This window comes from Dunckerocampus dactyliophorus, chromosome 5 (genome assembly GCF_027744805.1).
Source record: "Dunckerocampus dactyliophorus isolate RoL2022-P2 chromosome 5, RoL_Ddac_1.1, whole genome shotgun sequence".
In the NCBI taxonomy this organism is placed as follows: domain Eukaryota; kingdom Metazoa; phylum Chordata; class Actinopteri; order Syngnathiformes; family Syngnathidae; genus Dunckerocampus; species Dunckerocampus dactyliophorus.
Genome location: NC_072823.1, coordinates 10,796,558 through 10,822,899, shown reverse-complemented (window position 1 = coordinate 10,822,899; position 26,342 = coordinate 10,796,558). Strand labels below are relative to the sequence as shown.

The 26,342-nt window shown below is 41.5% G+C and overlaps 1 protein-coding gene across 5 annotated transcripts in view; it reads right to left on the bottom strand.

The window, feature by feature from the left end:
* jph3b (junctophilin 3b) overlaps nt 1–25,797 on the bottom strand; it is a 53,592-nt gene extending 27,795 nt beyond the window's left edge. Inside the window, exons 1-3 of one of the 5 annotated variants that reach the window (XM_054775910.1) lie at nt 24,131–25,789; nt 3,776–4,262; nt 71–436 (exon numbers count right to left, since the gene is read on the bottom strand). In XM_054775910.1, coding sequence (XP_054631885.1) covers nt 71–436; nt 3,776–4,262; nt 24,131–24,512 — 1,235 coding nt within the window. In that variant the 5' untranslated portion in view covers nt 24,513–25,789. Of the gene's footprint in view, nt 1–70; nt 437–3,775; nt 4,263–24,130 lie in introns of those variants that run through there. The other 4 variants (XM_054775909.1, XM_054775913.1, XM_054775912.1 and 1 more) reach the window with 4 other exon arrangements.
* Nucleotides 25,798–26,342: the final 545 nt, after the last annotated feature.

Genomic DNA, 26,342 nt, shown 5'->3' with positions numbered 1-26,342 from the left:
CATTCCGTCTGGACAAGAACAACACAAGCAGTTATCCATAACCCCCGACCACCACAAGAGTAGTGACTACCTGGACAGAGCAATTTCAGCTTTTTGCCGGGCGACATCTGCTGTCTTTTGTGCTCCTTCCACAGCTCGGTCCACCTTTTCTCTGATCTTGCTGGCTCGGAGCGGGATCAGGTTCTTCCTCTTGCCACTCACAAGGATGTTCTGCTTGTACTTCCCCTCCTCTTTAGTACCATCAGGGAAAGCGGTGCAGCCATAGCCGTGGCGTTTGTTGCTGAGCCACTCCCCCTCATACTGCAGCCCATCAGACCTCCGGCTCACTCCGAATCCTGTCCTCTTGTCGTTCTTCCACTCCCCACAGTAGGTCTCTGTAGCTGTGGCGTCCACGTCATCATCAGCCACTGCCAACTCTGCATCTGCATCTCCAAGGCTAGAAAGATCGCATTAATTAGGGTATTTATTCAGTAATAAACACACACAATAAACACACACAGAAATACACTGACTGGTTGAAACAATATCTTTGTCTTTTCACTCTTTTCCAGCAAGGTTAGCATTGCTTGTTGTGCTTTTATGTATATACAAAAAGCATAGGTAAAACCAACTGTCAATATTGCAGGTTAGCCTCTAACACAGGGGTGTCCAAAGCGCGCCCTGGGGGCCATTTTCAGCCCGCAGCTTGTATTTTATTGGCCCTTTGCATATTCTAAAAGTAAAATCGATTCATTCATCATTAATTGGAACTGAGAAACACAGACTGTATAAAAAATTCAGAAGAAAAATAAGTAAGAAGAAAGTCATTTGTATTTGCATTTAAGAACAATCCCAAAGTTAATTATTAATTTTTTTTACATTTAATTTTACAGTTTATGTATTTTTATTTGCAAATGTTTCAAACGAGACCATTATAGATGAGCACGGTTTCGGACAGTAATAAATCAGACACTGATGCCACACCGCGGTGGGTTGATGCTGTTTCTTTTTTTCCAACCAGAAATTATTTTCTCTGGTTAGCGGCGCTTGAACATACGTAAAAAAAAATATTTCACAGGGAAAAAACATTGAGCATATATTTACCTACTTTGGATTTGTTTTAGCATCTTTAATGCACAAAATGTATGAAAATGGCTTTTTTTTCTGTATGTGGCCCAAAAATTTGGGATACCCCTGCACCAACACAACTTAAAGTTTGTTAAACAATCGTGCATGATACTCTTGGTTAAAGCAATGAAAGAAATTAACTTATTCGGTGGTGTTATTGACACAGAAATTCAAGTCAACAAGACACTAGTATTTTAAATAAATAATAAATAGATCATAGAAAAAGAGATAAATAAACAAGGACAGAATTTCTAGGCGCAGCCAAGGCGTCGTGGGAGTCCAGTTTGGGGGCCTTAGAATTTTGTCTCTGTTATTTGCAGATGATGTGATCCGGGATGAGCACCTCCAAAACCGAGGCCATGGTTCTCAGTCGGAAAAGGGTGGATTGCTCCCTCCGGGTTGGGAGTGAGGTCTTACCCCAGGTGGAGGAGTTCAAGTATCTCAGGGTCTTGTTCACGAGTGAGGGAAGGTTGGAGTGTGAGGTCAACAGGCGGATTGGTGCAACGTTTGCAGTAATGTGGTTGCTGTACCAGACTGCCGTGGTGAAGCGAGAGCTGAGCCAGAAGGCAAAGCCCTTAATTTACCAGTCAATCTATGTTCCCACCCTCACCTATGGTCATGAGCTTTGGGTCATGACCAAAACGTCATCGCGGATGCAAGCAGCTGAAATGAGTTTCTTCCGTGTGGCTGGACTCATCCTAAGAGATAGGGTGAGGAGCTCGGCTACCCAGGAAGGGCAAGAGGAGAGCAGCTGCTCCTTCACATCGAGAGGAGCCAGTTGAGGTGGCTCGGGCATCTAGATGCCTCTCGGACACCTGCCTGGTGAGGTGTTCCGGGCATGCCGAGCCAGGAGAAGGCCCCGGGGCAAACCTAGGACATGCTGGAGGGATTATGTCTCTCAGCTGGCCTGGGAATGCCTTGGTGTCCTCCTGGTGGAACTGGAAGAGGTGGCTGGAGACGGGGAAGTGTGGACTTCCCGACTGAGCCTGCTGCCCCAGTGACTCGGACCCGGATAAACGACTAAAGCAACTTATAAATACTGGTACATTATATTCCCTTTGCATTGCATTACTTTACATGTACTGTATGTCTGCTTATGATAAAACAATATGCTCACCACATATGTAAAATACAGTGTGTATAAATTATGGATTTCCTTAAATTCCCAATCAATCCACATATACATTATTTAAGAAAATATTTTATTGTCTGTTGTGTACTGACATATCAAGCAAATTTTGTGCAAATCACAAAAATAAAAAATTAAACAGCAATGTAATTGAAGCATAAAATTGTAGTCATTCCCAACATTGTTGGCAATGACTGTAAGTGACGGACTTGGAATGTTTCCAAAGTTCCCCTGCTGAATTTTCCTTGGGAAGTTTTTAGTAATTTACCAGCAATGCTCCGCTCTGTCATCACTCTAACCAGAGAGCAACTGAAAAAAAATGTCCGACCACCCTTCATTATGCTATACTCCTAATAATAATGTATCTACAGCACTCTCACGATGTGGTCCCTCATCGTCTGTGTTTAACCGTGTTAAAGAGCATAAGTCGCCAAGTTTCTGGCCTTATCAGCCTTGTCGATAACAAATCTGACCTGATAATCTGCTGTCAGCCAATCAGCCGACAAACAGGTTAAGAGCTGCTGACCGTCGTGGTGAGCAAACAGTGTTTGTCGGTCTGCTTAGTGCCTTTAAAATAAACCACCCCAATCCTGCATACCTGGAATTTGACACTGGGGATTTCCAGAGTACAATCAGAACTTTCCACATGCAAATCTAGCCTTTATCCATTTAGCGTTTGTACTTCAGGATACACACCAGTATGAGGAGTCGCCAAGCGTCTAAGAGTTTGAAGAGTACATTTTTATTCCGCTAAAAGTTTGCAACAACGTGAGAAACCGCAGTATGTCTATTTGCCATACCCCACTTTTATGCAGAGAAGTGGGGTATACCATGGATGGATCACCAGGAAATTGAGCATCCACACACGGATAGGGACAACATGCAAGCTCCACATGACCATGACCATACTCAAAACCAGATTCTAACCCAAATTTTCTTGCTGTGAGGCACCAGTTCTAACCTGTCCTCCAGTGTGCTGCCTTACGTGGGTTTATACAACATTTTCTTTCTCACTCTTCCCTTGTCCTTCTTTCTCATTTGTCCATCAAATAAAATACCTTAGTAGTGTATTTTGTAGTGTTTTTACATACTTTTGTGTTTACAGTTGTGGCCAAAAGTTTTGGGAGTGACTTAAATTTGGTGTTTCAATAACTCTGCTGCCTCAGTATTTTTGAAGAAAACATTGTATCTGTCTGTTATACACTCAAACTAGAAAAGCACTCGCAGAGCGCAGACCTCAACCAAGCGCCATAGTTCCCCCCAGATTGTGATTTACACCGTAAATATTAGTCCTACATTTATTTTATCTACACATTTAGATTCCTTGACCATGAAAACATACCAATAGCAATGGATCCATAATGATATCAATATTAGTTCAGTAGTTATTCTCAAAAATCGCATTTTGAGGTTGTCTTTACTCATTTTGTAAAAAAGAAAAAAAAAAGGAACAAGTAGAATCAGCTTTCAATGTGAGACTAATACACATTCTGCATCAGAACTTGGTTAATCTGAGCCCCTCCCTGCACAACATCTTACCTGATAGTAGAGTTGATGTCAGATGCAGCTGAAGATACAGTACTCATCCCTGCCTCGCTCCGAAATGAGCTCTGTTTCGACCTCTGGGAGGCCAGAGAGCTCCTGGACTCAGATTTCCTCAGCTTAAGCCCAGACAGAATAGACCTCCTGAACAGCCCACTCTTCCTCTTTCCCTTTAGAAGCTCAGCTTCACTGTGTGCCGTCAGTACGAAGCCTCCTCGAGACACCGCAGGACTGCTGCCACTGCTTCCAGTGCTGCACATGGACAGGCTGGTGGACAGAGTGCCAGGAACGGGGGGAGGAACGGGAACAACCGCGCTGGTCCGGTCAAGGAGAGCTGTACCGTTGCTGTGTTCCGAACTGGAGCGGAGGGAGTTGATGGAGGTACGGAGAGGGGAGCGAATGACGGCCGCCATGCCGTACGGGACACTTTGGCGAACACCGTAGCCGTGCCGCATCCCACCAACCCACTGGCCCTGAAATGTGCCTGGAGAAAGGCAAAAACATTCAGTCCCAGCTCTAAAGACTGTGATGATTTTAATGACGAGTTGAACAACGATACATTTCTGCCAAGTAAATGTATTTTGGTCAAATTTGGTACTTCACCTAAAGAAAAACAGGCAATTTTAAATGATCATTTTCAGCAACTGACCCAATATATAGTATGGTGTGTTTTTTTGGTTCTTAATTCTTAATTTCTTGGTTCTTGATTCTTAATTCTTAATTCCCCATTTGTACTGTCTACATTTCAGCATCCCTTATTGTGGTTTCAACTGCAGTAGTAAAAGTAAAGCGTAGTAGATTAGAGCTACAATGCACAACACAGTCTGGCCAGTGACCTTATGAACCTAATACAATATGAATCATGTAACAGTAATAGTAATAATGCGCCTCTTGGGAAAAAAGTTTTTCAGGTTGTTCCATTTTTTTGGAACTCATCAGCACTGTTGCACTGGCATGATGTCACACCATTTCCTTAGCTGATGCAGCAACGGCAATAAAACAGACTGCCGTGATATAGTGATGGAACACAGATCGAACCAACTATTCACACCAGTTTTCCCTTTAGTCTATCCAGCTTCATGAGGATATCCGTCATACTACCTGTGCAGACAACTGATCCAGATCGAATGGTAATGGTGGTGGTAATTAATACAGTGAAATCATTTGTGTCTGGAATGTAGGAGCCGTATATTGATTTTGTTTTGTATTCCTTCTTTTCTGCGCTATTGTGCATGTGCACACGCGCAGTGTCGTCGCCAGTGTCTGTGGGTGGCACTGGGTGTGGTGTCTATATGCACCTGTGTAGAGGACTTATAACAGGGTGAGGTTTGCGAGGACTAAGTTTACGTCTGTAAGTCAGTTAATGCACTGCGTGGATGTATGATTGCGTGGCTTGACAATTGCAGCGAACAAAGTAGGTGCCGGAATCTCAAAGCTTGTAAAGCGGAGCAATTAAACTGTCGTATCATGTGCAACGCATCATCAATGTGAAACTCACGTCTTAGCCCGCAGGAGTATTTGGATTGATGTTTAAGTTTTGTGCTGCAATAGTTGGCAAGCTATTGTTATACAAACAACAATACAAAATACATCATCTGTAATTAAATGTAAAATATTAAAGCTGAAAAAATGTGTACATGTATTGTAGTTCAGATTCATCAAATTCTTAATTATAGCCACTTGCTGCCAGGCAGAATTTATGGAGACCAATAATTTGTGACCCACAAATGGCAAATTTCTTCCACTAAGGTGTTTGAATGACAAACTAGGGGCTGATGGCGTTGTGCGCCAGGACAGTGAGCCATCAGAAACAGGAAGTCAAACAGACACAGAAAATTACTACAAAAAGCATTGCAAGGATTATGATTGGATTACGCATTTCTTAGTTTTACAATATGAAATGTTACAATTCCTCTCCTCACTCCTTATCTCTTAAGTGAAATCCATCCATCTATCTTCTGTGGCGCTTATCCTCACTAGGGTCGCGGCCAGCTGACTTCGGGCGAGAGGTGGGGTACACCCCGGACTGGTCCCCAGCCAATCGCAGGGCTCTGAAGTAAAATAAATCATAATGCTGAAATAATAATGAATAAATCACTGTTAGAAAGAAAACCCTTTATTGTCCCCTACAGATCTGTATCTTAGTTAATATTGCCTCCAAATTGTATTCCTTCATACCAACTGATATTGCATACCAATTCCCTGCTGCATGATAGGACTTATATCTCAATGTTGCTGAAAAGTAGGGCATCTGTGTGTGTTCATGTGTGTTTCCATCATTCCACCCCTCCCCAAACACACACACACACACTCTCTATCTCTCTGTGGCTCTCTTGGAACGGAAGTGCATGTTCCAATAGAGTATAAATGATCCATACCGTCTGCCGTAGCTCTGATGTAACAGCTCTGTGATTCATTGCGTAGCAAAGGCACTAAACCAAACTACATGACCGTATAAGGCCTGAAGCTACGTTGCCTCTCTCTGTCGCAAATACACCCAAACAGTTCCCTGGTGGGATTAAGTGTTAGTGAAGTGGGAAGTGCTGAATGAAGCCAACGTTATAAGCTAATCATATTCTTGCTTACGTTCTCAAACACAGACACACAGTAACACCAAGCGCCTACAATGTGCTGTATAAAAAAAAATGCTGTCCTCGTCATTTGCGCTGCATCTTATCCCTCTGAGACCCGAACAAAAAAGAACCTGTGTCAAAGACATCTGGCCAGCACATCTGCCCAGGCCTTTGTAATCACGTCAGGCCACAGCTGCATGACCATATGACAGACAGCTCAAAGTACACACAAACACCCATGCAACAGTGTGACAGGATTACCATTTTATTAAACATCCGCCACAAAGCATGGGAAAGTGGAAGGGGGCTGGGGCAGCAATAAAAGAGAGATGGTCCTTTCGGTGCATGAGGCTGCAAAATCATACTGTCTGCGACACACAACACAATAAAATGCAACACCACTAAGGCAACAGAAGAGCTCATGCTTCCTTCCTACAGTATGTTAAATGAGCTTTCTGCAAGAAGTGTGACAAAACAGTGTTTGTACAAAACTGTTGAAGTACACTACTATACCCACAACGCAGTGCTCACCACAAATGAAAGGAAGTACAGTAGAGTCAAACCTCGGTTTTCAAATCCCCCAATTTTCTTATGATTCGGTTTTCAATGAAAATTTTGCCAACATTTTGTATCGTACACTGTCTCTGTTCAGTGCAATATAGCGCTTAACAAACTGATGTATTTTACCCGTTGGCACGTTGAATCCTGTGGTATTAATAAAGATGTGGGTGTCATTTATATACTATATTGCATTGTTTTCTGTATGTAAAACAAGAATTATTGGATATAAAATGTATTTTGGGGTCTCTGGAAGAGATGAATCTATATCATTTCCTATGGGAAATATTGCTTTGGTTTTTCAGTTTTCATCTGACCTTTTGGAACATATTAATAAAGAAAACCGAGGTATTCCTTTGAGCGTGAAAATAGTTAGGGTATTGTTTGTATGCTGCAGATAGTAAATATTGCATAATTTTACTGATAATTCAAACACTCACCTTAATGAGGCAAATTATCTTGGAAGGTTGTATACACACTTTTCCAAGATAGTGGTATATAGTGCTTAATAATAATTAGCATACTACATACAGTAATCCTTTATCGCAGTTCTCGACCTGATCATGATAAATTAATATCTGCGAAATAAGATTACTCAGTTAGGTTCCTGTTTCCGATCTTCTACTGTATATACATTTTGGAACATTACTATAGCCCTCTAGACATGAAATAATGCCCCTTTTGCCACCTTTACACTCCGATTACTCAATATAGAAGATATAATCACAGAAAATAAGCCATTTAAGACATAAAACTTCTGCTCGTGTGTGTGTGTGTGTGTCACCGTAAATGTGGTCCGTGTGGAGGAGTCGAGTTTTAGCTTGCCGTGGGTTATGGCCACAACAGAAGCCTATGTTGTTATTGTGATGACGATGATTATTATTATGTTATTATTATTGTGCCTGTTGTGAGATCATTTAAACCTGCAATAAAAGACTGTTGTTCCAGCGAACAACAGGTCTGATGCTTGTCTCACCGAACGTTTACTGACACCTCGTGACCAATGTAGAATTCTGTATTCACAGTTTCAATGAGACCTTCTTAATGACTTATATTTGTATTTTAGTTCATAATTATGCTTGAAAATGCTTAATTTTGGCAAAGAAATATGTACAACTTGCTTCAATATGTACATTTTTTTTTTTTACTAATAACAGGCTTATTCAACCACAAAATGGTTTCTAAATGAATATTTGTTTGAAAAACTGTGATAGAGTGAAGCCGTGAAATTCAAACTGCCATGTGGCAAGGTACAACGACAGAGTGCACTTTTCTAAATGTTATCATTTGTAAATCTTTATTTTATTTTTCTTTCAACATTTACTTGAGGTTTTAGTGCAATATTTTGGGGCATTTTTAAAGGAAGTATAGCATCTATGCCCAGGAAAGTGGTAAGTGGGTATGTAAAGCAATGGAAGTGGTGCCATGTGCGGGTTCTGCCCTATTCAAGATTTTGGAAACGCTTCAACCCCCCTCTGTGAAATGCTTAAGTTACTAAAATATAGTAGTTGCACAAGAGGCAGCATGTCGTTCTCCATGGTGCTGAAAAAAAACAGTATACCCAGCAGTTGTTTGATGGTGCTGTTCTTTCTAAAATGCTATCCAAACAGAGCATTTTATGAGGACATGTGATGCCAACACAGCAGCATCACCAGTTGTTGGAAGGTGCAGTGCTCCTTTCATTCTAACAAATGTGCAATGCTGTATCCTCCAACAATGTAATCGTATGCAACAGCTGATTAGCTTTACTCCTGTCTCACCACTGTCCTCCAAGTATGTAAAGCCCCCTGTGCATCCAGTAGCAACTCACATGCCAAAACGATTTTGCAGATTCTCCCTGGAGGCCAACAGGAAGCACTCTTAAATTATATGGGCCTATAACTCAGGCCGAGGCTAGTGTAGCACGAGGCAGCCGCGCAGAAGAGTGTTAACATAGCAAGATCAAAGCTGTGGAAACATCACAGAAGCTCCAGGATTTGCTCATGCACCAACCCCCCGGCTGAATTTATAATTGTCAGCTTAACAAATGCATGAACCTCTTTGTTTTCTCTCTGCGTCTGTAGCATCCGACGCCAAAATCCACCATCACTGTCATTTACTGACATTGCAAGGCCTCAAAGGTGAACTAATGCAGTACACGAATGATTTTGAAGGACATGTGTGAAAGTGAAGATACACAGGGCAAGACATACTTTGAAAGGTAGTTATAGTGTTAATAATTAATGTGTTCTTTCACCATGTCAGCAGCTGCACAGTCTTGGAGACTTGGAGAGACCCTAAACAACACAACTAAGCTCACCAGACAGTCCATTTCCATTTTACATGCGTGGATCTCTTCAGTTCACATGTACTTGCTTGCGCAGCCTAAGGAGGTCAAGTACAAGGGCGGTATCACCTGTCATGCCTAATCAAACAAAAAGTTTTTTGGAAGCAGCAGTTAAATATACGTATTGATTGCTGATCAGGAAAATTGGTGGTCATTTGAATGTTGATTTTTAGAGTGTAAATGGCCACCATGTTTTGTAAAATGAAGTCTTTATTACAGTGAAACCTTCATTTTGGTCATTAATCTGTTCCAAAAGTTCTGACAAAAAAGTACAGGCCAAAAATTTGGACGCACACAATACAACCCCATGGTCCCAAACCCATTAATAAGGCAAGAAATTCCACTAACTAACCCTGACAAAGCCCACCTGGGAAGTGAAAACCATTTCAGGTGACTACCTCATGAAGCTCATTGAGAGAACACCCAAGGGTTTTCAGCGCTATCAAAAAAAATTGTAAGACATAAAATATATGTCTAAAATATAAGACATATTTTTTAGTTATTTCACACTTTTTTGTTAAGTACATAATTCCACGTGTTCATTCATAGTTCATAGAGAACCTACAATGTAAATAGTCATGAAAATAAAGAAAAAGCATTGAATGAGAAGGTGTGTCCAAACCAAAAGCCATTTTTTCCATAGGAAATAATATAAATCCAATTAATCTGTTCCCGACACACACAAATATTAACACAAAACATATTTTATAAAGACTAATTATAGAAATCATTACAAAATACAAATAAATTCAATGGCTTAATGAACATTTAAGAAGAAGAAAAGCTTTTTCTCAAACACGGTAATAAATTCAGATCCTGCAGTGCCCACAAGGTCCCCTTGCTCAAGAAAGTACACCTACAGGCCCATTTGAAATTGCACTGAATGATTCAGAGAAGGCTTGGCAGTATTTCATGTGGTCGGATGAGAACCTCCTGGTCTCAGTAAGAACTCTGAAGTTGGGTCGAGGATTTGTTTCCAGCATGACAATGACCTAAAACACACAGCCAAGGCAACAAAGGAGTGGCAAAAGAAGCACAGTCCTCAAGTGGCCTAACCAATCTCTAGACTTTAATCCCATTGAAAATCTGTGGACGGACCTGAAAGGCCTACATACATAAATGGACATCCAAGGTTTTCATTGGTTCAATGCCATTTAGACCACAAACTAGCAGGGTTTTGACAACGTACTTTCTCATAAATTCCTAATGTCTCGGCTGCTTCAAGACATAGCAACTAAACAACATTTTATGGACGCAGACCATTGAGTCATACAGTTCCTGATGATCAACAACATCTTTAGGTTTTGAAAATGAATAAATTGATTGATTTAGCAGTACATCCGTGCATTAAAACGTTTTATGCATGGAACATGCAACCAGGAAAAAAATGGTTCATCCAGCCACGACACACTCCATATATACTGCACTGAAAATGTTGACACACACTTTTTTGACATGACTGGAATTTATTTATTTGATTGTGTGCAAATTTTACTTCAGTAAATTCCTCCGAACTACGTTGACCTGACAGCCTGAAGACAAGATAGGGTGCTACCAACTGGTTCACAGGAAATGATGATTGCCATATTTCAGTGTTTTGATTATTTCCGTTTGTGTTCCCTGACTGATACTTACACGCATGTGTCATCTGTTTTCTGACAATCCAGAAACAAGTTTTTAAGCTGTGTCATTAGGCTACACAAAGTGCTTTCAGGTCAACTCCTCCATTGGTCTGTCCAATTATTTCTGAGTCAGCACTGGTCCTGGGCGCACTTCCAAAAGAGATTTTTGGAATTATCATATTAGAGAAAAGTCCACTTATCCTCATTGCAAACAAACATCCATCCACTTCCATTGCATAAAAGAGGGACATGCATATTGGTATGCTGATATAGATTTTTATACAGCGTCAAGAAGAAAAAGAAATCCCTGTTGGGTTTCATTCTAGTCTGGCACTGTGAAACATGTATGACATGTATTACTGTGCAAAAAACCTCCTCAAACAAATGACAGACAACACAATACAGACACCATGACAGATGTACAGCAGGTAGGTGAGACAGGCTTGCAGACAGACAAGTTCAACTCTGGTCAAATCACTGGACACTGAAAGTCAGTTCAAAGCTAAACCTCTGTAAATCGCTATGCAGTGCCATCATCCATTTAAGGGATTTTGCTTAGGCCTTTTTTCTGTCTCAGTTTGTCAGATTTCCATTTGAGGATTATTAATCTGCTAAAAAATATTGAAAAAGTTCCACAGTATTATGATAGTAAGCCGCTGTCCTCAATGTCCATAAACATCCACCACAATTTGTCACATTTTTTTAGGTACACTAAGTCATCTCAAAGGCAACTAGTGTCCAATCAAATGATTACAAAAAACATTACTTAATATGGGCTTTATTGGATAGTTTTCCCAAAGGTAGAGAACATAAACAAATTGTTCTTCAACATTAGCGAACAAAAAACAACTTACTTACTAGCTGACGGGGCAATTAGTTTGCTCTCTGTGCATACAATGCAACATACACATTCCTTAGTGATAACTGAAAGTAAGCTTTCCTACTTACTGTGTCATCTATTTGAATTTGCACAAAAAAAAAAAAGTGCTGGCCGATTTGCAGAAAATGCTTTGTGAGCATACTTAACGCCTAACAATTTTTTTGGAATGCATTGCCTTTGCTTTTTCTAACATCCTACTTCTTGCATTATTTATTCAAGTTGCTGTCTCCCTTTTTGCCAACTAGCAGTCTTCTTGTCACATTTTCTGCCCTAAATGTTAGGCAGTCGTTCACAAAAGCTGTGCCCCATGTTATTTCGGGCAGCTTTGTCACATCTTGCCGGCATAGTCACAGTGCATATAGGAACACAATTTGACAACCTGTGCGTTTAATGCATGACATGGCACAGCCAGGAGTGATGCATGGGGAAGGCATTGCAAACAATATCATTTGGAGACAATGTAAAGCAAGATGCAAAGTCACATCCAGATTTAGTTCTCCTTTCCTTCCTTTAGTTTCTCCCATCAGGGGTTTTTATTCCTGGTTTCTCCTACAATTATTTGTGGCTCAGTTTTCTCACAGTGGACGCCTTTCCTGAAAACTCTCCCGTGTGTTCAAGTGAAGAGACTCATGCACCAATACCAACATTGATTGATTGATTGATTGACTCATTCACGTGCTACCATTTATCCTGTTCACTGTCACGGGCGAGCCCAAGCCTGTCCTGGCTGGCTTTGGGTGAGAGAGAGGATACACCCTGGACAACTACCACTATCAATTGTGAAGATAAACTGCATGAAGTGGCCAAGCAAATATGCAACGTGACCAAGAAAAAACAGTCCCAGCAATATGTTGACCTTTTTTTCCCCATATAAAGAATCACCACTGACCACAATAAGCACGCCAGTTTTCATACTAATATTAAATAAAAAGAAAATGACATCCCATTAGCATGAGATGCTGAAGCTTGCAGAAAATACGTTTCCACCACGCTCACAGTGGCCTCATCTTAGGTTTCTTCCCTGTATTTGACCAGAAATGTGCTAATTCAGCGATTTTTGCTTAAAGGGATTTTTTGACATGAAGTTACAGTATATGACATCCCCATCAGCAGTGTAGTCCATCAACAGCGACTCACCCCACACTTGGTCTCATAAGTCCAGTTCTGGTTGGAGTTCGCTGATGAAGAACGTAAATAAACCATTTAACAAACATAAGTAAACATAATTAAGGTGCTTGTGTGTGTTGCTATAAATGTGTTCCCGAGGGGAGCAGATTAAGGGGCGGACAGGAAGTGATGTCGGGGGTTACAGTTGAGTTTCATCTTGCTGTGAGTTAAGACTGCAACAGTAGCCCGTGTTTTCATTAGGGATTATTGTGCCTGATTTGAGATCATTCAAACCGGCAATAAAAGTCTGTTTTCCAGCAATGAAGTCTGGTGCTTGTGTTTCTCAGTGAATAGTATTATGGACTGAACAAGATGGCGGCAGCTAGCAGAGGTGCGCTTGTGGCACTCCAGGTCTACCTGATTTCAATATACTTCATAAAACCAACTGTGCAATGCTTCAAGTGAGGCGCTTATAACTCTGATGTGCCTTTTACTGCCTGGAGATATTCATCAGTGTCCTGGGCCAGTTAAACCACAAGTCTTCGACAAAACCACTGCAACAATCAAAGTGGCTAATCTTTCCGCCAACAATACAGTCTCAACCTGGCATAAAACTACTAGCGTGAACTGCCGTCAAACTGACGACCTTCTCAACCCGACTGCGCACGGCCCAACGTTCATGCGGACAGTGGATCCCTGTCGGTCCGTGTGTTTGGATTCTCCAGCGGGAGGGGTCATTCGGTGTGCCCAAAAAGGTAAGCTCTGCGGCAGTACCACCAACACCATGCTGGAGACGTGGCCGAGAGCCGGGATGTTACTGTTGCAGTCATCAAGTGCGGCTGCCTTGTCAACTTCAAGCTACCGCTCAACAACGGCAAGTAAAAACAAAGCCCCATCTTTTTGCTCTTACAATTTTGAGAAGATTGCAACAGGTGACAGCCATCCAAGTGTCACAAAGACGTACAGCTACCTACAAGAACTATCAAAAAGCAATACAAACTGTTTCAAACTAATAATCCTCAATTTATACGGGACCCAAAGTCTAATCCGAAAGGCATTTTATGTGGACATCTATACATACGCGGTTTCAAGTCAAAAAGTGACTCTATAAAATGTTCTGAAAAGATAGGCAAGGCTCAAAGGCAGCCTAACTGTAAGGAAGTATATGTGGTAGGGGTGCTCTGATCGATCAGCCACCGATGAATATCGGCCGATTTCCGGGAACAAGCACGGTATCGGCATATCCCGATAGTTGCTTTTAAATGCTGATCGCCTTCGCTGATCAGCTCCACCTCCATTGCAGCAGCCAGCCTATGGCGACCGTCTCCCGCCCACTTTCCCTTCACAAAGCCAAAATAGGCAAGTCTGTCGTGAGAGTGATATACGTTTTGCACACTGCAAACACGCCTTAAAACTCTAAAATGTTTGGTGCGGCTTTTAGGGGGTGGGCACGCAGGGTTTGGTGAGTTTTCGCGGCTCGCTATGTGATCGTCGGTCGGGCGTCGGCTAATTAGGCGAAACACAAGACTTTTGCCAAAGAAATGATAATTATGGGTGACCTGAATATAACCTGGGAGGTCAAGCAGGACAGGAAACACTTGACAAAGGTCATGGATGAAAAGGGTATGACTCAGATAATGAATGGCACCACTAGAATAACAACTTCTAGCAGCACACAGATTGACTGATAGGATTTTTAAATCATTGAACATGTTAACTGGATTGTCTGATCACAACCTAATAAGGATGACCAGAAAACTAAATAATTAGTGATTCAAGCCCGTGGCTGCCACAGAATAATACAGAACACAAAAATATGAGCAAGATCATTTTCAAAACAGGTAAACTGGAATGAACAACAAATGAACAAATGATTACACAATTTCCACGGAACATTAAACCCAGGGTGAAGAAGAAAAGCCTTCCTTGGTTAAATGAACCAATTCTGCAATGAATGAAAGAACAAGAGCATGATTTAAAACTGGCCATAGCAACGAGATAATCGCATCTCACTAAGAAACAAGGTAGTAAAAGAAACTAGAAGAGCAAAAGCAGACTTTTTTATTCCTGCTTTGAACAATCCAAGAGATAATTTAAATATGATTTGGAAAAACGCTGACAGGAAAACATCATAAAAATGCAAGAGTAGAAAAACACTCAAATGGTAGCATTCTAACAGCATTCAAAGATAATAGCAGAGGTTTTTAATCACTACTTCATTAGCTCTGTGGCTGAAATTTCAAAGCAAAGTGTATCCAACAATGGGTACCACACAGTCCCTTACACTAAGCAACATTACTATCATTAAATCTCTTAAATCTTCTAAAGCCATGGATGTCTTTGGAATGGATACCAGCATGCTCAAGGACCTTGTTACAGTCTAATTCCATCTGCTATTAGTCTGCTATTGTTACTCCAGTGTTCAAATCTGGTGATTCAGCATCTTTATATAATTGCCGGCTATTAGCATCCTCCCAGCTATCTCCAAAATCTCAGAAAAATGGGTAACTGAACAAATTGTTCACCATTTAGATAACAGCTCCATGCCTCTCCACCCCATGCAATTCGGCTTCAGAGCCAAACACTCAACTGAGATGGCCACAAGCCTCTTCTCTTAGAGAAGGCCAAATCTGCTCTGGATCTGGGTGGTGTAGTAGGGACGGTATTGCTGGACCTCAGAAAAGGTTTAGACACCGTAAAGCATACGGTTCTTCTTACAAAGCTTTGTCATTTGAATTTCTCTGATGTTGCTGTGAGATGGATCACATCATATTTAGGAAAATGTTCTCAGGCTGTTTCTATTGACAACTGTAGATCAGAGTCACTACAGCTATCGACAGGTATTCTTCAGGGAGCTATCTTAGGTCCGTTACTATTTAGTCTTTATTTGCCGTCTGTCTGTCCGAACAATACAGTTTTATTCATTTATTGTCGCTCCAAAGACATTGTTGCAGCCAAACTCACTGAAGCAATGAGTCGGGTTACAACATACTGTAGCTGCAGGAGTAACAGTATGTTTGTATGTTCATAAATTTTCAGATTTATGCTTGATGTATAAGGTAATACATAGTCTAGCTTCAGCTTCGTTCGCAGATTTTACCAAGCAAGAAATGCCAGTGACCGCGTTGCAAGACGATCTGTGGGAGGACACTGTATTATTCCTTTGCGTAAAAGCAGTCTGTGAGAGGTGCCCGAGAGTGGAATGCAGTACCAGATGATATTAAATGATGAACAAAATTGAAAGCATTCACTAAACCTTTAAAACAATGGCATGTAAACAACGACACTTAAAGCGTTAAAGGTCTGCACCTGTTCATTTTATTGTTGTATTGTTGTTTTTGTTTTATTGTTGTTGTTTTTTTCTAGATCTTTTTAAGACTTCTTTTACTTTTTAACACGTATTGTTCTATTCACTTGTGCTTGTTTTACTGTACTAATGTATTTTCTTTCTTTTTTAACATGATGGCCAGGGGACTACAGATGAAAAATGGCCTCTTGGCTAATTCTGGGTTTTTTAACTCATGTATTAGCTTGTGTTTTATGAAAATGTATTGCCCCTTACAAATAAACTAATCACAATCACAATTACAGTAACATTACTGACACCTAGTGATCAGTGTAGAATACTACGTCAACATCTGAACGCGTCTTTTTAAAGACGTATATTTGTATTTTAGTTCATTTAGCCATTTTTATGCTTGAACATGCTTAATTTGGGCAAAAAATATGTAACACTAGCTAGTAACACTAGAAACGACTGAACATACATGCCTGACCAAAATTTTAAGACTAATTGAAAAATTGCAAGAATTTACATTTTGCACTGTTGGATCTTAAGGAGGTCCTAAGGAGAGCTTCAAAATGCAAAAAGAGAAAATGGGACTGAGACAAAACATGTTTTCAGTAAGCAATTCTTATTTATCACCTGAAAAATTAGTTTGAGCATGCTTGATGCCAGTTTTTCCAGGAGATGCGTGTTGCTCCAGGTGGTGAAGAGGGCTTCACAGAGGTCATCCACTGTCTGGAACTGATGTCCATTTTAGTAAACTTCCCTTGTCATATCCCCAAATGTTCTCAATTGGATTTAGATCAAGAGAACACACAGGATGATCCAAAAGAGTGAGGTTATGCCTCTGGAAGAAGTCCTTGGTTAGGCGGGCACTGTGAACTGCAACGTTGTCCTGAGCCAGCTGCCGTTTGACACCCCTGCACAAACTGAAGCTAAATTGTTCCATTGAAGGAAAAAGCACCCCAGATCATGATGGCACCCTCCCCCCCATCCCCACTGTGCCGTCTGGAAACATCTCAGGTGGGATCTCCGTGTCAAGCTAGTAACATTGGAAGCCATCAGGATTGTCAAGGTTCATTTTTCTCATCAGAGAATACAGCACTCCCCCACCTTTCAATGTCCCATGTTTGGCGCTCTCGTGAAAATTCCAATCGGGCAATTTTGAACGAGACGAGGCCTTTGAAGACAAAGTTTTTTCTTCTTCAAACCCTTCTCTCGCAGATCTTCTGATTGTTAACTGGACTGCACCAGTAACAACCTTCATTTGGGCTGAGGATCGTCCCGTGTCTTGATGCCTCAGGGCAGGTGAGTTTTTTTTTCTGAAGCTTTTTGGCCTTTGCCATCAAGGGATCATGTCAGTGTGAATACCTGACAGAAAATGACACTGAATGCACATTTTTGCCAAGATTTTGACGTTTAAGGTTGTGATCTTAAACTTTTGATCATCTGATTTCACTTTCATGGTTGTTTGCAATAAATTGTTTACTCAATTTTTTCACTTTCTTCCTTTCCCATTTTGAAGCTGTACGTAGAACCTCCTTAACAGTGCAAAATGGAACTTCTTGCAATTTTCCACTGGTCTTGTAATTTTGATCAGGAGCGTATATTATAAATATAAGTCGCCTGGGCCGCATTTACAGTACACTAAACTTTGACGTCAAATAGCGGGCCACCCTGACTGTATTATGAGACCAGAAGTATTTTTTTACTTTGTATTGGCAGGAAATGGTGATTTACTGAGGCTGTGTGGTTGTATTAAGCAGTCAGACACAACAAATGACTACTCTAATCTCTAGCTGTTATGACTGTGTAACACAGTGACAGTAATAATCTGCCTCTCTACAGCTCTCTTCCTCATTGTGTGTGCGTGTGGATTGTAATCAGTCAGTTTAGCTCCTCATCTCAGTAAACACCATTAGCCCGGAAGGCCATGCCAGCCAATCAGAACCTGGAATGGCCCACATCGTGGCCAATAGCAGTAAGGTACAGAGTCTCTCGTGACACGCTGACCTGCTGCACATCGGTGTGTGTTGCTATGGAAACCTACTGCGCTGTACCGAGTAGCACTGTGGAAATGCAGTGGGCTGATGGAGGAAAGAGAAAAGTGGGAGGAGAGCAGATGTAGGAGAGGAGTAAAAGGCAAACATTGACAATAAGTCAGAGCAGAGTTGCCTTATATCATACGGTGGAGGGAAGACAGTTGACTCCTGAGAGAGAAAGATGGCTGGAAGCAATGTGACATCTCACCGGAGGCTGTACATTCACTGTACATTTAAGCAACAATAGTAAATGGAAACCAACGGCTCAACAGATGAAATAATTAAAAAAATACTACAAAACATGCTATATGGAGTACTGTACAAGTACTAGGGGTGGGAAAAATAACCAACATGTATAAGTTTATCATCATAACTGTGCAGGTTGCAATGGTATGCGTTGTAAAACTGTCAAGGACACAATTGCAATGCATTGCTTCTAACGTCAGCTGATTTCATTTGATATTGATATTAAAGACATGCATGGCGAAGGACAGGATGTGCCTCCAGTCACCTTTTTACAGCCAACATAATTTGGAGACAATGTAAAGTGAGATGCAGATTCATTTCTGGATGTTTTTCATCTTTTCAGTCCTGGTTTCTAAGGTAACAAGTATGTGCATACATGTATCGGTGCAGCATTATAATTGTGTAGGATGCAATGGTACAAGTTGCAAAACTGTGTGGAGGATATAAAATAAGATAAAACTGCATTGCATTTCTATTGGTACAACCCTTGTTAAAGGGCCTGTATGCTGGCTCACGATTACATTTTATGAAACCGAAAAATCACCACCTTTGGCTAGCATATGTTATCAATAGTGGTCTAAGTAAACAAATTGTTAAAAAAATTATATTGTTTTAGAACAAAAGTTACACTGCATAAAAATTGCCCTAAATTTCCATTTGGCCCGACTAAAATAACTGCCGTTCATGTTTGTCGCTCATTAGCAATGTTCCCTCAATGTTCTTGAGCTCTCTGCGCACCGCAAAACCATGCTGCGCACAAAATCCAATCCAATCTGGACTGTAAATGAAATAAACACATAACAATTTATTCTGTGCCATTTTGCAATGCAACGGAGTGAGTGCCAGGAAACAACAACAAGCGGAACATATAACACAATGATGAGCACCATCCAGCCGATGATAAGCCCCTGTTTGCACGTATTTACTACCACAGCCGATCAATTTATTAACAGCGCGTACATGCCGCTGTTTATGGCAGGTTAGTACATAGCTAATGCTGATTGCTAACCTTGTATTATGGCGAAACAAACGAACAGAGCAACAGCGTCGGCAAAAGTAGCAAGCCAGTTTTCTGAGTGAAAACACTGAATGTGTTTGCGTAACCGTGCACGTTTTACTGCTGTGCTTTTATTTTGATGACCGGACGTGTGTTACGCCGAAAGGTCGGTTGTGAGTTAATTTGATTTTATTTTAATATAAACAAAAGTAAAGATGTACAACAAACATGGCATCAATTTCAAGTACATTTTCATGATAAAATACTGTAGTGCCACAACGGGCTGCTTTAAAACAGAAAGTGACAGTCAAATAAGGAAATTAAACTATACCTATTTAACAATATAAATGGTAACCAAGATAATACATTGAAAATAAAATTATAAACTAGGGGTTTTCTACAAGATTCAGATGGTTGATTGTATGAGACCATGGCTTATTTTGTCTGAGACGTAGAATAAAGAAATCTACATTGTGGAAACCTTCTTGCCGTCTGTTTGAAACCACTCATATACAAAATAGAACAGAATCCGAGTTCTCAGTTCTCAGGTTTTGAACAAACTCAGGTTTTGCGATACCACAGTGTGCATGTCCGATGCCGCTCACAGAGGTCCCAGGAATGCTCGGGTCGTTTTTGTGTATGCTCAGATACTTGAAAAAGTCGTAGCTCATACAAACACAAAAAAGCAATCTCAGAAAGGTGACCAGCAATGTACATTCATGTTGCTGTTACGATAGGCTATACATTCAATGATAGATAACGGGAGTAACTAAACTTTGCCAAATCGCTATCATTTGTTGAAAATATAAAACTTTCTTCTGCATTTTAATCCATCCACCCTTTTTCTACTGCCATGCAGGTGACGAGAGCCAAAGCCAGCTGTCCTTCTGACGTTTTCCGGGTCAGGCACCAAAATGTTAAAAATATCATATGGCTATCACGGAAAAACATTTTAAAGGATGTGGCTTTCATGGCTGTCTTAGCCAGAAAGGTTCCCAACCCCTGATTTAACATGTCTCACTGATATGCTGCTTTATTATTGGCCACTTGAACTAGGACTGTTTAAAAGAGGGGTGCCATCTTTTTTTCCACCAAGGGCAAGATATAGAAAAACTGAAAATGTGCAGGCCATTTTGACATTCTTCACCATTTTTAAATGAAAGGCATGCAAAGTAGTTAAACAGCCATCTATGCATCTTTGTGGTACACAGTAGCTGACACAAAAAATAGTTTGGACAGAGATGTAGGCAAAATGAGCCAAACAAATCATGCTAATGACGCTTCATGTGAGACACCCAGTGCCTTGGCGTCTTTTTGCAGGACCTCCCTCATCTTTCTGATACATATAGTGAGTGACCATCAATCTGACAGCCATCTTTCATGCATTCATTCATCATCATACTGTACATTCCTGCTATCATTTATATTGTCTCCTCCAGCCCATCTGTCTGGCTCTCTCTTTTGATACAACCTTACCAAATAATCCAGTCTACAGATATCATCACACTGCCTGCAATGGAGTGTGTATGCATGCGTGTGTGTGTGTGTGTGTGTGTGTGTGTGTGTGTGTGTGTGGTCCAGAACAGCATTGTCCTGGAACAGCCTGCTGCTCGTAGTAGACTTATGTAACTAGACTGCATGCATATTACTGTCAGCTCTTTTGCTCTGCTTGCAAACACACCATAATATTTTTGTGTGTGTATTTTCGCATACACAGCGTGTGTATAAGAGCTGGTGTGTGTTTATAATACAGGGGCATGTGTATCCTTACAGTCATTGGCGGTGAGCCCGGTCTCAGTTAAATCAAAGCGATTCGACGACACTGATGACGTCAAATTATGATGTCAAATTGGATTAATTTTTCAATATGCTCGAGTGTGACGGTAGTGCTTGGCTGAAGTCTAGTTAAGTTTAGGGACAAAATCACTCAAACAGAAGATTACAAAACACTTCGGCCTGGACCACTTCTTTACTTCATACTGCTGCTTAATAACATTTTGATATCATTTTGGCAATATTTCATTTGATATATTTTATATATATATATATATACAGAGAGAGAGGGCGAGAGTGAGAGGGAGTGAGAGTGAGAGAGAATGAATGGATATAAACATACAGGATGTAGGCAGCGAAACACCATAAAGTGCAAAAATGTTCTGTTGCCAACTGACTGAATGATGGCCTCCCTGCTGTTCATTTTTTAAAAGGAACTTTCTTTCCTTGGGACATTTTAATCCTTATTTTTGATCTTGTTGTTGCCCCCTGTCGAGGTAACTCTCTTTCATCCCTAAGACTCTCTGATCAGTATTGAAGGCCTCTGAAGTCACACTCTCGACAGGAAGTGTTGCCGAACGGACCGGAAGGGCTGAAGTTATCTTACGTGGTGGTTGCTAATAAAGGACGAAATACGACGATTGCACGTGGTTTACCCACATTTTTGCTGAGAACATTGGGGATCTGTTGAACTTGATGCAGTGATATTTGTCGGTATGTGAGATGATGAGAGTTTGAACGTGGGTGCGTTCGTAAATGTTTACAGTAATCCCATGACAGTTTATCACGGTTAAATGGTTCCAGACCCGACCGTGAAAAGTCCATTTCCGTGAAGTCGGATTTTATATTTAGAAATGGAATATTTTTGTAGTTTTGTAGTAACCCATAGAAAAACTGTTAGCAACCTTCTAAATAGCTTTTTTTTAACATTATTAAAGCCCTCTAGACATGAAGAGTCAGCTCTACACTTGTATTACCCAATATAGTAGATATAATCAGAGATAATAAGACATTTAAGACATAAATAAGACTCGTGCTCATGTGTGTTGCAATAAATGTGTTCCAGACATCTGCAGGACAAGAAGTGACGTTGGCTGTTCAGAGTTGAGTTTAAGCTTGAAGTGGATTCTGGCCGCAACAGTAGCCCATGTCATTATTATTAGTATTAGTGGTATTGTGCAATTATTATTGTGCCTATGTTTGTCTCACTGAAAATTACAGTAACATTAATGACACCCAGTGACCAGTGTAGCATACTACATATCAGCGTCTGAATCCGTCTTTTGAATGCCTCATATTTGTATTTTAGTTCATTTAGCCATTTTTTTGCTTGAAAATGCTTCATTTAGCCAAAAAACATGTAATATTTGTTTAAAGATGCATATGTTTTGTCTAATAATAGACTGTATTCAACCATGAAAAAGCATGATTTATTCATTAATATGATTTTTTTAAAACCGTGATAGAGTGAAGCCGCGAAAGTGCAAAGTCGTGAGGGACGACTATATCTAGTCATGAAAAAAATGATTAGACCACCCTTGTTTCTTCAGTTTCTTGTTCATTTTAATGCCTGATACAACTAAAGGTACCTTTGTTTGGACAAATATAACAATGACTACAAAAATGGCTCGTAAGAGTTCATTTTTTTGGCAGTACAATATTAGAACTTAAGTGATTTTGATTATTATCAAGAAGTTGCGAGATATCAGCTCTTAAATTCAACTCTTATGAGCTATATTTGTTATCATCATTATATTTGTCCAAACAAATGTACCTTCAGTTGTACCAGGCATTAAAATGGATCAATAAACTGAAGAAACAAGGGTGGTCTAATCATTTTTCCATTACTGTATCCGCATCTGTCTCCCCCTCCCTTTTCCTGGCTCATCCAATCAGCAGTCAGGACACATTCACGGCCTCAGAGACTATAGGAAAGTAGGCATTTCAAGCAGGAATGAACAGACATGGATATTTTTTAAAAATGCGCATTTCCCCCATAAAAAAACCCGTCCATCCACACGAGTGAAGTTTTTTTTCAAAAGTACGTTTTCTTGTTTGGCCCGCTACCTAAAGTAGGCTTTGAGTTTTGGCCCCTGTGCGATTCAGTTGGTGTACAACAGTGGTTCTCAATTATTTTCTGTCATGCCCCCACTGGAGGACAGAAATGTTTTCACAGTGACTACAATAACAAATTGTGTGCCAATAAAGATTCTGATTGTGCCAAAAGTTTCCTTTTAGGGTTTTGAAAGTTACGTATAAAGATGCCAATATTGTTCAGATATTATCCAAAAATAACGTAGTAAATGGACTTTCACTTGTGCAGGTCTTTTCTACCTTCAAGGTACTCAAAGTACTTTGAAATGACCACGTTTACCTACTGGTGACGCATCAGGAGCAACTGGGGATTCAGTATTTTGCTCAAGGATACTTCGACATGGTCACAGGAGGACGGAGATTCATGTTCAGGTTGGGAAACAAACACTCTACCACCTGAGCCAGGCCGCCCTGCAAACATGCACACCAACTGCTCGTACTCTCAAGACAACATCGCTATGCATGACCTCCATTTTCAGCGTTTACATGGAAGTGATACCAGCGTCGATTCAACATTCAAAAACGTCCACCTTGAAACCCTTTTGTGTCTTAAGCTTCATGTAAATAAACGTGTTTTTTTATTCTGTTTTTAGTTCAAACTGCCCCAAAGTGCAGCGAGGATGAGATGAGAGACCATCTTGCAGCAGCTTTTGATGGATGTGCGGTAGCAAGGTGGGATGATCCATGGAGGCCTCTTGTTTACTTTCTACCTTTGCACATCTTTGACCTCTCTGTCGCCTGCTGTCAGACATTCTTTATTAAGAATGTCCCCATCACATTACACTTTGACATCAAATGTTCTTCCCTTCATACGCAAAGCAACCATGCAACAGTTCTTTCCTTCTTACCTCCATCAGAGTACGTCTCAGTGCCGTATCCGTCTTGCAGCCCATTGTTCCAAGTCCCTTCGTACTTTCCGCTCATCCCGGTACTCTCCCGTACGCCGTAGCGTCCCTTAAAGCCATGCGTCCACTCCCCTTTGTAGACCCATCTCCCCTTGTTCTCGACGCCCACGCCGTGCCTCTTGCCCTGCCCCCAGGTACCCTGGTAAGTGTTCCCGCTGGGCCAAGTGTAGACGCCCAACAGCTCAAAGCCGTGGGCCCAAGACCCACAGTACTCCCCCTGGCCCTTGGGTCCCGTGCATATCCCGTGGCCGTGCGCCTTGCCATCCTCCCACCCGCCGCAGTATGACCCCCCATCGTCAAAGTTGAATCTGCCTCCAGTGGACATGCATGAAACAGATCTTGGCAATTCCCCTGAAGCCTCGACAAAAAGAAAAAGAAAAAAAAAAGAAAAGAAAAGACAGGGAGAAGAAAGGAGGACAGGTTGGTGCTAGGATCAATCCATGGAGCTGAGGTTCGAGGTGGAGGTCGAGTGAGGAGAAGAAGAGGGGGGCGTGAGTGGGAGGGAGAGAACTCCCACTCGGTTCAACACCAGCCTCTGTGCTGTGATGCTGTCAGCTTTGCAAGCTGTTGAAGAAGAAACAAGGCAGCCCCGCACATCGGAGTCACGCGTCTGCTGGACGATGGTTCACACCATCCTCCTGGTGCGCCCTTGACAGCACCCCCTTGCAACTTGCTGGCTCCTCTGCATCAGGTGCAGGTGAGAGAGGAGGAAGGTGGTCCCAGCACTGCCATTATTCTCTCTCAGCAAGGGATGAAAGTTGCTGGAAGATACAGCAGTCCGCCATGGGCCTGTCGACACAGTCCACAACACTCATGTCCTGCTGTCAGCCTCCTGTGATGTGACGATGCCTCCTCCTACTCCTCCTCCTCCTCTAGTGTGGAGAACACTCTCCAAATGGCAAGCTCAGGCTTTCACCATCAGGACCGAGGCCCCGACTGGACATCAACCCAAAAAACTGATGTTTGTCTTCAATTGTACTTTTTCAACACTATCTATAAATCAGAGCAGTCGGTCTGTGGGTCGCTTACTTCTGGCATCACACACACAGCGAGCACACACACACTTGCAAAGACGGGACAGAAAAACGAGGGACAAACATAAATAAAATAAATGTGCTGGGCTGCTTTTGGTCTGCCGTGTGGTTTCATAAAGCAGCAATGCAGTCTCCCGCCGTTCTAAAACACACACACACACACACACACGCACACACTCACACACTGACAGCAAATGCGTCCGCACACAATGAAGATAAATTAGTAAATAGATGAATATCTTCTCCTGTGTTCCTCCTGTCCCTCTCTCTTAGTCTGTGCGCAGGTCTTTAATCCACTGCGTCCATAAGTGGTTTATCCTGTGCGTGGGTTGCCTTCAGTGTGCCTGCTTGATGAGATAACATCCATCTATACGATCCTGTTTTGCTCCTGGCCTCTTCAGCATCTCCTGCTCATCAAGCTTCCCTGTGGAGAAGCAGCTGACGCAAAACCTCCTTGCCTCGCCTGTCTTGCTCCCACAGTTTCTTCTTATCCTATGGCTGGATCTCTGGAGTGCACTCTCTCCCTCTGTGTATGTCTCTCTCTCCTAGAAAATCTGCTCATTACAGAGGACTGTTCCAATGCAGCCAACCAGCCCCCCGCCCTCCTGCTCAGTAGCACACTCCACTTTTAAAGGGACACACACTACACCGTCGCCATCCTCCCTCACTTGGTAGCTTTTCTTCTTTTCTGCATCACACTTCAAACACACTTATTGCACCTCACAACGACAATGGCGTTAACATCATAATTAAACATCACGTTAATATCGAGATAAGACGCTTGTGAGTCAAATACCAATGCAATAAAAAACATGTTTTTGTGTCTTTCGGCTTTCCCTGTCAGGGGCCGTTTTTAGCCTTGTGGGGGCTCTGAGAGGAGATGTTGTTTGGGGGCCCTGGTTTGTCAATGTACGATGAAGAGATTCCTAACTCTTAGTTAGCAATGAAACATCTTAAGTTGAGCCCCTCCGGCAAGTTCAACTGATAAAAACAAAAAAAAGACATCAATTCTTTAGTCACTCACGTGTATTTCACTCCTGTGACCGCCTTTCCGTCCTCGCGTCTTTCCGCTGTACTGTAGTGTTCTTGCATCCTCGTTAAAACATATTGTTGCAGTACTC